At 38.2% G+C, this 14,219-nt stretch overlaps 1 protein-coding gene across 1 annotated transcript; it reads left to right on the forward strand.

Annotated features, from left to right (window-relative positions):
* The first annotated feature begins 6,760 nt into the window (after positions 1-6,760).
* LOC139117795 (beta-1,3-galactosyltransferase 1-like) lies at positions 6,761-11,703 on the forward strand. The gene is made up of 2 exons (XM_070681048.1): positions 6,761-6,895; positions 10,299-11,703. Exon 2 carries the CDS (start codon positions 10,349-10,351, stop codon positions 11,438-11,440), a length of 1,092 nt encoding a protein of 363 aa, XP_070537149.1. The 5' UTR covers positions 6,761-6,895; positions 10,299-10,348; the 3' UTR covers positions 11,441-11,703.
* The last annotated feature ends 2,516 nt before the right edge of the window (positions 11,704-14,219 follow it).

Raw genomic sequence — 14,219 nt, forward strand, 5'->3', positions numbered from 1 at the left:
CGTATTGTAATATCCTGCGGTATGTTAGAGAGGCGACTTACCAGTCTTCTCTTCTCCCGAACGCGACAACACAAGTTATAGAATACACGTCGATCATACAACGCTATCTCAGGAAGTACTACTTCAATATGAGTGACTGCTTGGAAGGTAAGGAAAAAAATCAGTAAATTTAGCATTCAGATATATGAAGATAAAAACGAAACAAGCCTATTTGAATCTGTTATTTACTTTGAGATATTTTAATTTTTCTTTAGATCATTGTTCATTTCTTTAAAAGGAAGCAATGCACAAGGATATTCTGATTTGCCCTTACATAATGGCAAAAGGAAATTTTAAAGCGTGGACACTTAGACTCCTCAGAAAGTTATTGTGATACAAAAATCTCAACTACATTAAGATTGAACAACTTGAATAAGAATCTTTCCTGGCCTGGTCGTTGTACCAGCAAATATAACCAGTAGTTTCATTTCAGGAGGTACGCACCTCGAACGTGAAAGACTTAAACTTTGCTCAAAGTTTTGTCGGTGAAACTTTCAACCATTATAAATCAGGGGTCATTTTACAAAATTTGGTCATAGAGAAACAAATTACCTGACATTTATCGATATTTGAAATTTAAAATGGCCAGTATACCTATGTAAACTCTAAAAAACAATCAATTTTTTTTTTAAACTAAGACAGTGAACTTTTTACTCCGTCCAGGAGCTTTGAAATGAGCTGCCGCAAGTGGTAAATAGGAAAAGAAGTGTATAGTTTGTGAGTCTAAATATCTCTCCCCGAGGCGCTTTCTACCATAAAACGGGCAATGTTCACCACGCCTTCTAACATAGTTTTTTTACAGGTATGAAGGCCGTTGACCAGTCTAGTTTCTTGACAGGAGGTTAAACTTCTTCCGGCCAACGTTTGTCCAGGAGTCAGAAGATAGATTTGTTTTCTGTAAATTTGTCTACTATGCCGAGCTCCACATAGACTCGTACTTCAATCCAATGGAAACCCGTTTGCATCGCTTCGACTCACGAACGATCAAAATTCGATACACAAATTGACGAAATCCATTTCAATCACTGCTGTCTACAGCGTTATCAACGCTGTGTCCCTAAAATGTGTACAAAAGGGCGAATATTTAATAGTCTTTGAATTGGGTATAAAAAGACACTGTCCCCCATTCTCGAGAATTGATTCAGTAATGTTGTTCTAAATTTGAATGCTTTACCAGCGGGACTTATATTTTTATAGTCGCCACCAACCATTTTGAAAGACTTCACATCGCTTGAGGGATATATCTCTACATTGTAAGGTGAGTGAAATGTCAAAAAGTATTAAGGGGCGTTAAAGTGGTTCTTAACTTGTCCCATGTTATCGGAAACTTCAAACGTCAACGTGTACCCAAAGCTTGAACTAATACACTGCGTTTTTATCGCGTTTTGTTTTCAAAGGGTAGCTCGGCTCTTTATCCAGGGTTTTCGTTTTCCAACCGAATTCTGGCAATCATGGAAAGTGAACTATATAACCGCTCGGATATATTCGTGCATGTGTTGACTGAGAATCTGGCCCTCTGTCCCGCTACGAACCTCGTACACACACCGCGATTCCCGTTTTTATTTGCGACATTTTTGCAAACGATAAGAATCTTTTTTATTTATTTATTTATTCATTCTGACATCCAATAGGCATAGCCCAATAACTGGATGCAAACAGAGAAAAATTAAAACATAAAAAAGACAAATTACAACATGCAGAAACTAATTAAAAAAGGCACTAAACAAGTAACAACAGAGACTGATAAATATCAAAAACTCTCAGTAGTAAAATGACTATCAGCAAGAGATAATAAAACAGATGACACTTGTGCTTTTAAGACTGGTAAACAAATCAATATCAAAACGAAAAACACTATTTAAAGTGGCACTCCCATTTGGTAACATTTTTAAAACACATTTTTAGTGCCAACGGTCGATATTTGACGTGGCGACTGCGCGCAGATCGCGAGATATCGATAAAAACATGTCTTCAAGATAGTAAAAGTTTGAATTCCGGTGGCCCCCCTAAATTCAGCTTCCGAACATCGAACGTTCGGCACTAGGGCCATTGTCAACTAAGCTATGGAGTACGAGTCTACACTGACGCTGCTGTACGCCACAGTACCACTTGCCTCGGTGATCGGTCATGCCCCGTGGGAGAAAGATGAGTCTTACTGACTTGGTGATAAAACGAAAAACAATTTTTGCTGATTCCACCAGAATTCGCATAGGTGACTAGCCCAGTTACGTGCGGTTGATACATGGCGGCCACCGCGTGGTATGCATAGACGCATACCACGCGCGCGGCGAACCACACGTACTGTGTGGCAGACGACAAAATGTAGTCATCGGAGGCGGCTAATATTTAACACGTAAAAACTTATGTTTATGTGGTATTGGTTAAAAATATAATACAACTGATTTAGAATAATGACAACGACAAAGCTAAGAAGAAGTTTTCAAAAACTGACCTGTGGTAAAGGCATAATGCTGTATATAAAGTCTTTGCAGTGGGAGGTAAAATTGCGTCGTTCGAACTTATTATGGACTCCCTAGAATATCGTCAATCAGCACAACAACAAACCTTCGGTGGATTTCGCGTCATAATCAGAAACGATCGTAAAACTTCGGGATGTGAAAAATACGCTCGGGAAATGACATGTTTTTATCGATATCTCGCGATCCGCGCGCAGTCGCCACGTCAAATATCGACCGTTGGCATTTAAAAAATGTGTTTTAAAAATGTTACCAAATGGAGTGCCTCTTTAAAAGTGACATTGCCCGAGACGAAAACAATATTTAGACAGTTAACGCGGTGTTTGGTATCCGGAAAAGGTCAGAAGACCTGAGACGCCTTGGGGCACAAGAAATTGAAGGAGCTATTAATATCTAGACAATCGGTAATGAAATTGACACACTTGTGAATAAAACAAAGATCTAAAACTTGACGACGAATAAAAAGAGGCGAAAGTTTAAAATAAGAACATAATGTAAAATAATTATCAACATTGTACTCCATACCCTCCTTAAAACAAAGAAATTTAATAAATTTCTTCTGAACTCGTTCAATTTTGTCAATGTACGACTTCTGGTGTGGAGACCATAATACCGAACAATACTCGAGGATACTCCTAACAAGTGCAATGTAAATACTTTTGATGGCAGTGGTATTAGTGAAGTCGCAGCAAGTCCGTTTAATAAAGCCGACCAATGATGTGCTCTTTTGATTGTGCAATTGATGTGATGTACAAAGCTTAGATTTTTGGAGAAATAAACACCAAGATCCTTGATGACATCAACACGTGTGATTGATTGCTTATAAGCTTATAATTGGAATGAACCAGAATACGCTTGTTGGAGAATGAAATAACAAAACATTTTTTAAGATTTAGTTTAACTTTCCATGCTTTGCACAATTACCAACAAGAGAGATATCTGATTGCAGTAGCCTGCAATCCGATTCACTTTTTGATGATCCGAGAAAATTTCGAATCATCGGCATACAGAAACATGGTCGAATGATGGATAGACATGGGCAGGTCATTGATATATAAAATAAATAAAAGCGGACCCAGTAGTGAGCCTTGAGGAACACCACAGGGAACACACATCTCCGCAGACTCGTGCCCACCGATGACAACCCTTTGTCTCCTACCCTCTAGGTACGAATAAAACCAAGAGAGTAGGTTTCCATTTATGCCGTAATAATTTAATTTGTGAACCAAACGCTTATGATTATCTGATCGAAAGCTTTTGAAAAATCGGTGTAAATGGTATGTACTTGAAAACCAGTGGAAACAGCCTCAGTAATAAACTTGTTGTATGACAGAAGATTAGTGGCTGTTGATCTGCGCGGAAGAAACCCATGCTGAGAATCGTGAATAGTACTTTTAACCTGATTGTAAATATACTTACGAACTAAACCCTCAAAAATCTTGATAAAAAGTGGCAAAAGAGATATTGGTCACGGTTTGTGACATCGTTCCTAGCACCAGATTTAAAAATCGGAACAACATTCGCGATTTTAAAGGCAGACGGAAAATAGCGAGCACTGAGAGACTTATTAAAAATAATGCAGAGCGGGACACCTAACTCATCTGTGCACTGTAATAAAATTGTGGGCAGAATTTTGTCTGGGCCGCATGCCTTATTACAATCGACCGTCTTCAGTGCCCTAGAAACTTCGTCAACTGTACAGTGCAAATTACTAAAAGTATCATTTTTGAAAACCTGACAGGATGGGACATCGGTAAGATCAGAATCTGCACAATATGTGCTCAAAAAATAACAACGGAACATATCCGTGATATCATCGATGGTCGAACATTGAGAATCGTTGTAGCATAAAGTTGAGGGGAAAGAAGAACATTTTCGTTTGCATTTAACGAATGACCAAAAGCGTTTAGAATTATCGACAATCGACTCCTGGATGTTGTTGATAAACTCTGCATAAGTAGCACGCTGTAGAACTTTGAATTGGGCACGTAAACGGGAAAAGGTCAGGTAGCCAGAATGCTCGCCTGTACCACAGAGTAACATAAACAGAGTGGCAACACTTGCATGCCTTTTGTTCCATGGTCGTCTCGGTAGACTATTGGCTTTTCATATTAAAATGAGCTTCAAAGGTGTTAAACTTTTTGGAGACTTTGTTTGTGGTTGATAATTACACGAGATTATGCGAAACATACGACGAGATGGCATCGTACTGCCAGTCGCGTAGCAACCATATAGTTACTTTGTGAGCTCTCAGGCCAGAAACACTGCTTCACGCCAATCAAAACATAACACGCCAGCAGTTTCATAAACATGTCCTTTCTTGACGCACGTGTAAAAGACGGTATGACTGACCGTATACCATTGAGTAAAACCAGACAGTATCGATAAAAGACTTTCAAATTTGGTTCAAACACACTCATTATATATTCATAAAAATATGAGAGGGATTTTTAAAACGGTAAAACCCACTTTCCTGAAGCTCAAAACACTCCCGTTTTTGTCAGCACATCAATTCCGATCAGCACAACACGACAATAACAACACAAACTTAGTCGTACATACTTTCGCTTAACAATTGGTGACAATCCGAAAATTACCGAAGGGTGCATGGTCGGCACTCTTCGGAAAAGAGAGCCAAGAGCTTCGTGAGGCGAGGCAAACATGGATTGCTTACGTAACCGCTTCACGCCTTAAACAATAGGTGTTGCCACTCTGTCAATATTACTCTGTGCCTGTACGTTTAAAACGGGAGTGAGCTTTACTTTTCTCGCGCAGCAAGAGAATCATATCAGTGGTGTACCATTGTGGGTATTTACGTGAACGAATTCTGGAGATAGGAACGCTGTCTTTGATTGCTGCGTACAGAAAATCATAGAAGATCTGCACGCAGTCTTCTACCTCGAATGAATCTAAGATATTCCAGGGAATCATTTGCAGCTGCTTTCTAAGATGATCAAAATCAGCCTTTCTATAATTAAAGACAAATTTATCAGCAGACTTTACACCTTTGTCAACTTTACATGAGAGATGGCATTCTAGCGGTAGATGATCTGATTGCACAGCCCCCACGCTAACTGACACGCCAGTGTCATTAGCGCAAATCAGGTCAAGAATATTGGAATTTCTAGTACAATGATAATTTAATTGGAAAAGACTGTGCTCAGAAAGGGTTTCAATAAATTTATCTGATTTAATGGAATTCCAAGTCACCGGTTCAGCAACATTTCCGTCGTGTTGACGCCAAATGATATCTGGGAGATTAAGTCTCCACAGAGATAAATAAAATCATGCTGTTTAGCAATGCTGATGACACGAGAGATTGACATCTCCAGTTTGTCAAGCAAATCAGACGTTGCATCAGGTGGAATATAAACAACACCAACAAAAACACTGTAACGACGGAAAGGTAGCATTAACCACGGAATTTCTAACTCATCAGTTTCCAAATCAGGTTTGTGGATACTAAGGCAAACATTTGTTAACAGCTAACACGCACGCCACCGCCCCGAGATTTAGAATTGACATGTGCATGTCTGTCTCTATCTTTGCGGTAAATGATGTAATTATCATGTAAAATTTCTGAGTCATTAACACCACTATGTAACCAAGTTTTGGTGATGGCAATTAATCAAAAGCGCCATCACTGAAAAACTTATTGAACGAATCAAGCTTGTTACAAATACTCCGAGTATTCTGATAATACAATCTGACAAAATCATGAGGGATAACACCTTCACCAGTTCTGTTTTCAGCCACTTGCGTATTTGTTAGTAGCGAATCGTCTGTGTTACCTTGTATTGAATGCAGATCAGAACCAGGATCGCTGTAGAAAGAGTCTGATGGGATAGGTAACGAACACTTTGTGCAGTTCCAATCTTCCTGGAAGGCATCCCATTGCCTTGAATATTCCGAATCGATGATTCTTTCGCACCTCGTATGAAACCAGTACTCACATGTAGAACATTTCAACCAGTACTGATTTTTACGCACTGGTTTATTGCAAGCACCGCAAGGAAATTTAGGTGGTCCAGGGTTAACATGTATGTCTCCAGACAGAAGCAGATTTGAAAATTCCACGTGTATTGGTGTGATCTTGCTTTGCAAACTGACGTATAAATATCAGACCATTGATAGATTTATGAATATAATAACAAAATGGGTTTGAATATTAACTCCGCTGACTCGATAACTTGATTGGCTCAGTATGCAGCGATGTCTGGGTAGTACCGGCGCATAATCAGTTCACGAGTTCGTCTTATAGCCCTTCGGACTGACGAATCGCAGATTTGGAGCTCGTCTCGATCCCAACTCGAGAAAATAATACTATGTCGATAGGAAACGTACGTTCCGGATAGGTCCTCAGAAATCATTATCTAAAGGTAAGGTTGAACAAGATGAATTTTAGGCGTCATCTTTCATATTTGATCATCGCGAGAGTTTCTGAACCCAGCAGAGTCCCTATATTAAAAACAAAGGTAATTATTATCTTTTTTTCCTTTCGTCTCTTACCCGAACTATGAAGATATTGATGTATAGTGATTTCAAAAATTACAATGGCTGCATCTGTTCTACATTAACAGCATGGTTTGTAAGTTTGTGGAATGTGAGGAGCCATGTTAATTCTTGCCGCGGTCACATACCTGAGGTGTGACACAACTCGCATTTTCATATCGCCATTTTTAACTGGTATGCGTCGTATACACGTAAACTTAGCTAATAATATCCGTCATAAACACGAACTACAGATAAGCGATATCAGAAAGATCTTTATCAGGATTTAATGTCACTTGTCAATGTCACTTGTCAATATATTGTAATAAATTTAAGGACAAACGTTTCGAGGAAGTTAAGTAAATAAGGTAAGAGATTTTGATAACGTGGTTAGATTCTTTTTGTTTAGTTTTTTTTTCATTAATGTGACAAATTTCAACCGTAACATCATTCATGCCCACGAGAAATGAAATCAGCAATCTCTTGTGTATCTTTTCCATGGAATACAACATGTTTATCCATGATGATAAGTTACGGTTTAGTGCCTTTTAAAGGTTGTAAATTTTAAACAAGCACCAAAGATATTTTTGTTTTAAATTTCATATTTAATCATGAACTTTGATTGCTGGTATGCCCACCATAAAACTGAAACATCATGTCTATCCTACTGTAAAAATGTAAAACAAAAACGTACATATACAAAAACGGAACAGCTCAAATACAGAATGCTTGAAATGAAAAGGTAGGGTAGAATAATAAAATCAAGTGAGTCATGAGTTCAAGGCGCATTCTTAACTTAAAATCTCACCAGGCCTGAAAGTTAATCAGCAAAATTATCGACTCTGTTCTTCACATTAAGTAAGTAGTATTCATCTAGAAAAACAAGTAGCATTTCAGTCAAATATAACGGGATTGAAGGGTTATTTCGATCCAATCAAGAATAATGAATTTTCCATCTTCCAAATTGTGTATTTCACTTAGAAAATGAGATAGTAATTAACCGTCTGATGTTGCTGTGTTTTTACGTTAAATCCGAAATACATTTTTGCTAGATTTCTTTTAAATATTTGCTCTCCGATAAAGTGTATTCAAGATTTTCACATTAACAGCAAGTAAGACATTCAAGTTGTTCAAATTAGAAGTTTTGGCTGGCGCCGTTTTTCCCGTGACAGGAACATTTTGAAACCAGATATGAACTGAAGATGCTCACGTGTTTCATTATTATTGCAGTTATGTGTAAATTTGAACCTTTGCCACAAGTTTGTAACATCATTGAAAGTATTATGATCAACATAATGAACAATATTCACAGCCGATTAACTCTAAAAGATCATGAAGTATATAAATATGTAATCAACTGAAACAAAAATATTAAAGTTCTTTGACTGCTGTCATTGCACCACCAGTTAAAGCGATGAAATTCGTTTCTTCGCCTCGATAAAGTTTGTATGTGCGATGTGTGATAGTGAGCACGCGTGTGTGAGTGCTTCACGAACTCTACAACGTGTGGAGCGGTCTCAGTCAGAAAAATGTAACAACTTAGCCGGCTATTGAACCACTCTTTTTTGGGAATGGAGATTTAGCCGAGCGGTTCTCTCTGCGGCCTCTCCGCTAGGCGACTGATGCCGTATGTTGTGGGTTCGAACCCGATTGAAAACAGACAGATAGACAGACAGACAAACATCGCTGCGACATATGCTCACGTGTGTGAACACGTGAGCAAAAAACCCGAAGTGACATTAAACGAGTGTCAACCATTAATGCAATTGAACGGTAAGAACATGTACGAGGCGGTTCCTTTACCGTCTAGTCTCACTAGACTTGAACATTTACCAACAAAATCAATAAAATCGACTTTTGTTACTCACCTTGCACGTAATGTATTTTTTGCTCACGTGTTCACATACGTGTGCATATGTCACAGCGATATCTGTCTGTCTGTGTGTCTGTCTGTCTGTCTGTCTGTCTGTCTGTCTGTCTGTCTGTTGGTCCGATATCTCAAAAATGGCTGATCAGATCAGAATCAAATCTGGTACATAGATTCAGTTAGCAAACGGCAACTACTGATTAGTTTTTGGTGGGTCTTGCTTGCATACTTTTTGCTCATTTGCATAAGTAATGATTTTAGAAAAAAACGGATATGCATTAAAAACAACTGCACACAATTTGATGAGATTTGCTACAAATGTTGATCACACCAAGATATATCAGCAGTGGGAACGATTAAGGGGTGACATGAAAGATAGTTGATAATTTGCATATTTAATGAACTTTCCTAATTAGGGATATATATCTGATTTGACACGATCAAAATTGACCAAACTTACTACATGTATTGATGATAATATGATTTAACATTATTTAAAGTCATTTAGCATTTTCTCTTCAGCAAATTCCAAATTTGCATATTTAATGAACTTTCCTAATTAGGGATATATATCTGAATTGACTTGACCAAAGTTTGCAAAACTTGCTACATGTATTGGAGATACTATGATACAACATTATTGAAAATCATTAAGCATTTTTACTTCAACCAATTCCTAATTTACATATTTAATGAACTTTGCTAATTGGGGATATACATCTGAATTGACTGGACCAAAGTTGATGAAACTTGCTATATACATTAAAGATACTATGATACAACATTATTGAAAGTCATTAAGCAAAATTTCCTTCAGCCAATTCCTAATTTGCATTTTCAATGATCTTTTCTAATTAGGGATATATACTGGGATTTACTTGATCAAAGTTGGCAAAACATGCTGTGTACATTGATGATTATACCAGGTTAAAACAATATTGAAAGTCATTTCACATTTTCATGTCAGCTAATTTATAATTTGCATATCTAATGAGCTTTCACAGTTTGGCATATATGGCTTGAAGGACTTGGCTGAAGGTAATTACACTTGCTATATAAAGTGGTGGTACAATGACAGCAGTCAAAGAAGGTATTTTTATTCTAGCTAATTACGTATTTGTATACTTCATGATCTTTTAGAGTTAATCGGCGGTGAATTTTGTTCATTATGTTGATCATAATACTTTCAATGAAGTTGCAAACTTGTGGCAAAGGTTAAAATTTACACATAACTGCAATAATAATGAAATACGTGAGCATTTTCAGTTCATATCTGGTTACAGTTTTCCACCATACTTATAATCTCGGTGCCCTCTCTGATATCTGTCACTTTACCTTTCGTTTTATCGTGACCGTTTCACGTTGTGGTGTAACTGTACTTTCTCTCTTTCTTTCTTTCTTTCTTTCTTTCTTTCGTTTATCAGAAATAAATCTGACAGATACACCTGCCGATAGAAGTGTCTATTTTCAAAGAATGTCACAGACTCGTACTGGACTAGTCATTTTTGTAGTTTTTGTCACGGCCAATCTCGCATTCTTGATATTCGTCACAAGCGGAAATTATGTTCGCTTGTCTAAGGGCGGGAAAGCAAAGAGGGGAGGTCACTACTTCGCCAACATCAACTATCTATCAGGCAAATCTGTGAACATTGACGCAATCGGTCACGATACGGCGAACGAGAACCACTGTGATGGAGACGTGTTCCTATTTACCATGGTAACCAGCAGTAATGTGAATTACCAACAGAGGAGAGCCATTCGTGAAACTTGGGCGTCTGAAAAGAGTGTAGATGGAAAAACCGTGGCAACTGTATTTCTTGTTGCTAGGAGACCAGACAGCGAACTTATGAAGACTATTGAGGCTGAGAGTAAGGCATATCGTGACATCATTGTCTTTGATTTTCATGAAAGCTACCTGAACTTGACACTGAAGACCTTGCTTGGCTTTAAATGGATCTCTGAACACTGCAGAAACGTCCGGTATATTCTCAAGACGGACGATGACGTATTTGTGAATTACCAGGCTCTGATACGAGATCTCGTGAGAAGGCCGCGAGAAAACCTCGCTTTGGGTCAAATTTTGAACAACATAATGGTTCCAAGAGACCACAAAAACAAATGGTACACCTCAGTGAAAGACTACCCAAACCATTCATATCCGCCATATTTGGTAGGAACAGGCTACATCTTATCACGTGACCTGCTTGACAAAATTGGAAAACTGGCGCTATCTTTACAGTTCTTGAATTGGGAAGACGTATTTGTTGGTATATGTTTACATCATCTTGGAGTGAAATTAACAAACGACAAAAGATTTGACCATTCCCACGTCTTCGATTTTTACTCGGACAAAGACAAGTGTTTGCTAAACTATACGTTCACGTCACATAATGTCTTCTTCCGTAGACAGCTAGAGTTGTGGAGGCTACTCTTCAGACGAAGACAATATCCAAGACGGAATCCATGTGAGGTGTCTTTGTGCCTGAAACCTAATTCCACTGGGTTAGATGACGGGTGTATGCAATTTAAACCCGAGGAAGCAGGTGGCTTGTTGGATATTAAATGATGCAAATGTGGAATTCATCATTATTCAGGAGAACGTATACACTTACTTGGTCAAATTTCATTTGGCTAACTCCACACATAGACGTAATAAAGGTATGTTGTACCACAGTCCCTCCACTGTGATTGTACAGTCAAAGAGACCCGCACTCGATACTTAAAATAACACATGCTTGCAGATGTGAAGTGAATGTTAGGCTCGCCGAGGACCCCTTCGAGACAATTATCATAGCACTCCCATCGGTGAAACCAGACTTTATATCCCCTTCTGTGAACCTGTAAAGGGCGCCTTCAACTAACAGATGGCTAAATGCTGAACAATTTCTGGTAAAATGGCAATTTTGAACATTGCATAATCCAAAGAACAGAACTTAGAATTGCAATATGACTTGCTTTATGAAATAAAGAATCAACATTAACTGAATTTCGATGCATGAATTTTACCGTTCTTTCATACAAAAATAATACAAGCTACATTTAATATATTCGTGACAGTAAGCACTCGCTGACATGCAAATTCTTCCATTGGACGGTCTTTAGGCTGCTGTCCCTAATATCTGGTACTTCCTGATTTGGACCATGCCTACATAATTTAGTTAGTTAAATAATAAATTGGCGCCGCAATCGTAAAATGGCGCCCCAAAAGTAAAGTACAAAAAATGCAGTATTTTAAGCACATCATACACATTGTAATCATCCATGAAACAAGCATGATGCCATTTACTTGAATGCACCCACACGATGGCCGACAGTAAGTTGTCGTAATCTTTATTTTCTCTGTCACACGATTATTTTTGAAAATGGTGGGAAATCTAAAATGATAGTAAAACGTTTGAACCACTTCTTTAATTACATTCGAAGAAAACTCTTTGAAAACTGAAGATATTTTGAGATCGGTTTATTACACATTTGCAGCTATTGGGGCTTTAACAAGATTCTGACGAAAAGTATGAGGTTTTAATGAAGACTACTCAAACTTATGTCATTTTCAATACTTATGCCACTCACACTTGTTTCTTTCTTTCTTAACTATTCTAGGATTTGGCGTAAATAAGTTACAAAAACTGCGTATTCGCAGAAAAATTGCTGTTCTACTTTCGGACAGATTTTGTCAATTCCAATGGCAACCCTTCTCATCATCGGTATCTCTTAATGGAACTGCTAAGTGATGTATCAGCTAGGTTTTTGAAGGGACAGTATATGTATTGTAACTTTTTCATCACTTTCGTTCTTTAAAACAAGTTATTGTTCATGTTAAGGTTTGGTTTATTAGCTAAATTAAACTTTGCCTTTACTTGTCAGTGTTGGGTGAATCTCCTAAATCAGCATGTACTTAGATAGCACCTGCTGTTCGTCAGCATTCGCACCAACAGAATTCACAGGTGTTACACCGTTCTGTACTTGTGTCCAACAAGATGATGCCAAGACAATTTCAGGGCTGTATTTACAGGCCTGTGTCAGGAATCAGTATATGCCTGTATGGAATCAGGAATTTTCTCACGTCATCCACTGCCTTGGCCACAGGTCTGAAAGATGACACTGTATATAGATGGAGCTGTTTCCAGTATTAAATTTCAGGGAACATCACAGGGCGAGTATATTACAAGATTTCAGGGTTTCGTTCATGTCCACCGCAGAAATAACATTTCTTTTGTCTAGCGATTCATATATGACAGTTTTGCAGAAATTTCAGACCCTGTCACATGTAGGTCTGCACGCACATGTACACGGTCACGTTCAACAGACAGCGTTACACGCAAGAAATCCTGACCGCGTCACACACCTGTATACGTATATTTACAGCACTCTATACGGGCCGGCCTGAGTCACTACACGGTTACAACCGTGTACTGCACCGTCTTCGCTATTGAAGACCCGCACCACACTGACCACAGCACTATACAGGGGTCACAAGGGTGCATTGCGGGTGAGTTCACCCGTGTAGACATACCTGGACAGATCTTGACGTATTGTAATATCCTGCGGTATGTTAGAGAGGCGACTTACCAGTCTTCTCTTCTCCCGAACGAGACAACACAAGTTATGGAACAAGTGTCGAGCACAATGCTAGCTCAGGAAATACTACTTCGAGATGAGTGACTGCTTCGAAGGTAAGGAAAAAAATCAGTAAATTTAGCATTCGGATATATGAAGATAAAAACGAAACAAGCCCAATCAAATCTGTTATATACTTTGAGACAAAGTCGGCCATATTTCATGAATTTTGGTTGATACAAGATCCTACTTATATTGTTTGACGTGTTGAAAAATACTGAATGAATGGGTGACCATGTATATATTCGACCCCAGTTTTAGACACGATACATATACCAACGCGAGAATGAATTAATGGTCATGACCATTAATTCTTTCTCGCGATGGTTTCTTTTAAATTGTCTAAAACTGGGGTCGAATGTATGCATGGTCACCCATTTATTCAGTATTTTTCAACATGTCAAACAATATAAGTAGTATCTTGTATCAAACAAAATTTATGAAATATGGCCGACTTTGTCCCTTTAATTTCTTAAAAGGAAGCAATCACAAGTATTCTGATATGCCCTTACATAATGGCAAAAGGAAAAGCGTGAACGCTTAAACTCCTCAGAAAGTTATTGTGGTACGAAAATCTCAACTGGCGTGGAGTTCTACGTGAAAGTTGAACAACTAGAATGAGAATCTTTCCTGGTCGTTGTTGTAGTAAATATAACCAGTAGTTTCATTTGAGGAGGTATGCACCTCGAAAGTGAAAGACTTAAACTTTGGCTCAAAATTTGTCGGTG

The sequence above is a fragment of the Ptychodera flava genome, chromosome 18, assembly GCF_041260155.1.
Source record: "Ptychodera flava strain L36383 chromosome 18, AS_Pfla_20210202, whole genome shotgun sequence".
Classification (NCBI taxonomy): domain Eukaryota; kingdom Metazoa; phylum Hemichordata; class Enteropneusta; family Ptychoderidae; genus Ptychodera; species Ptychodera flava.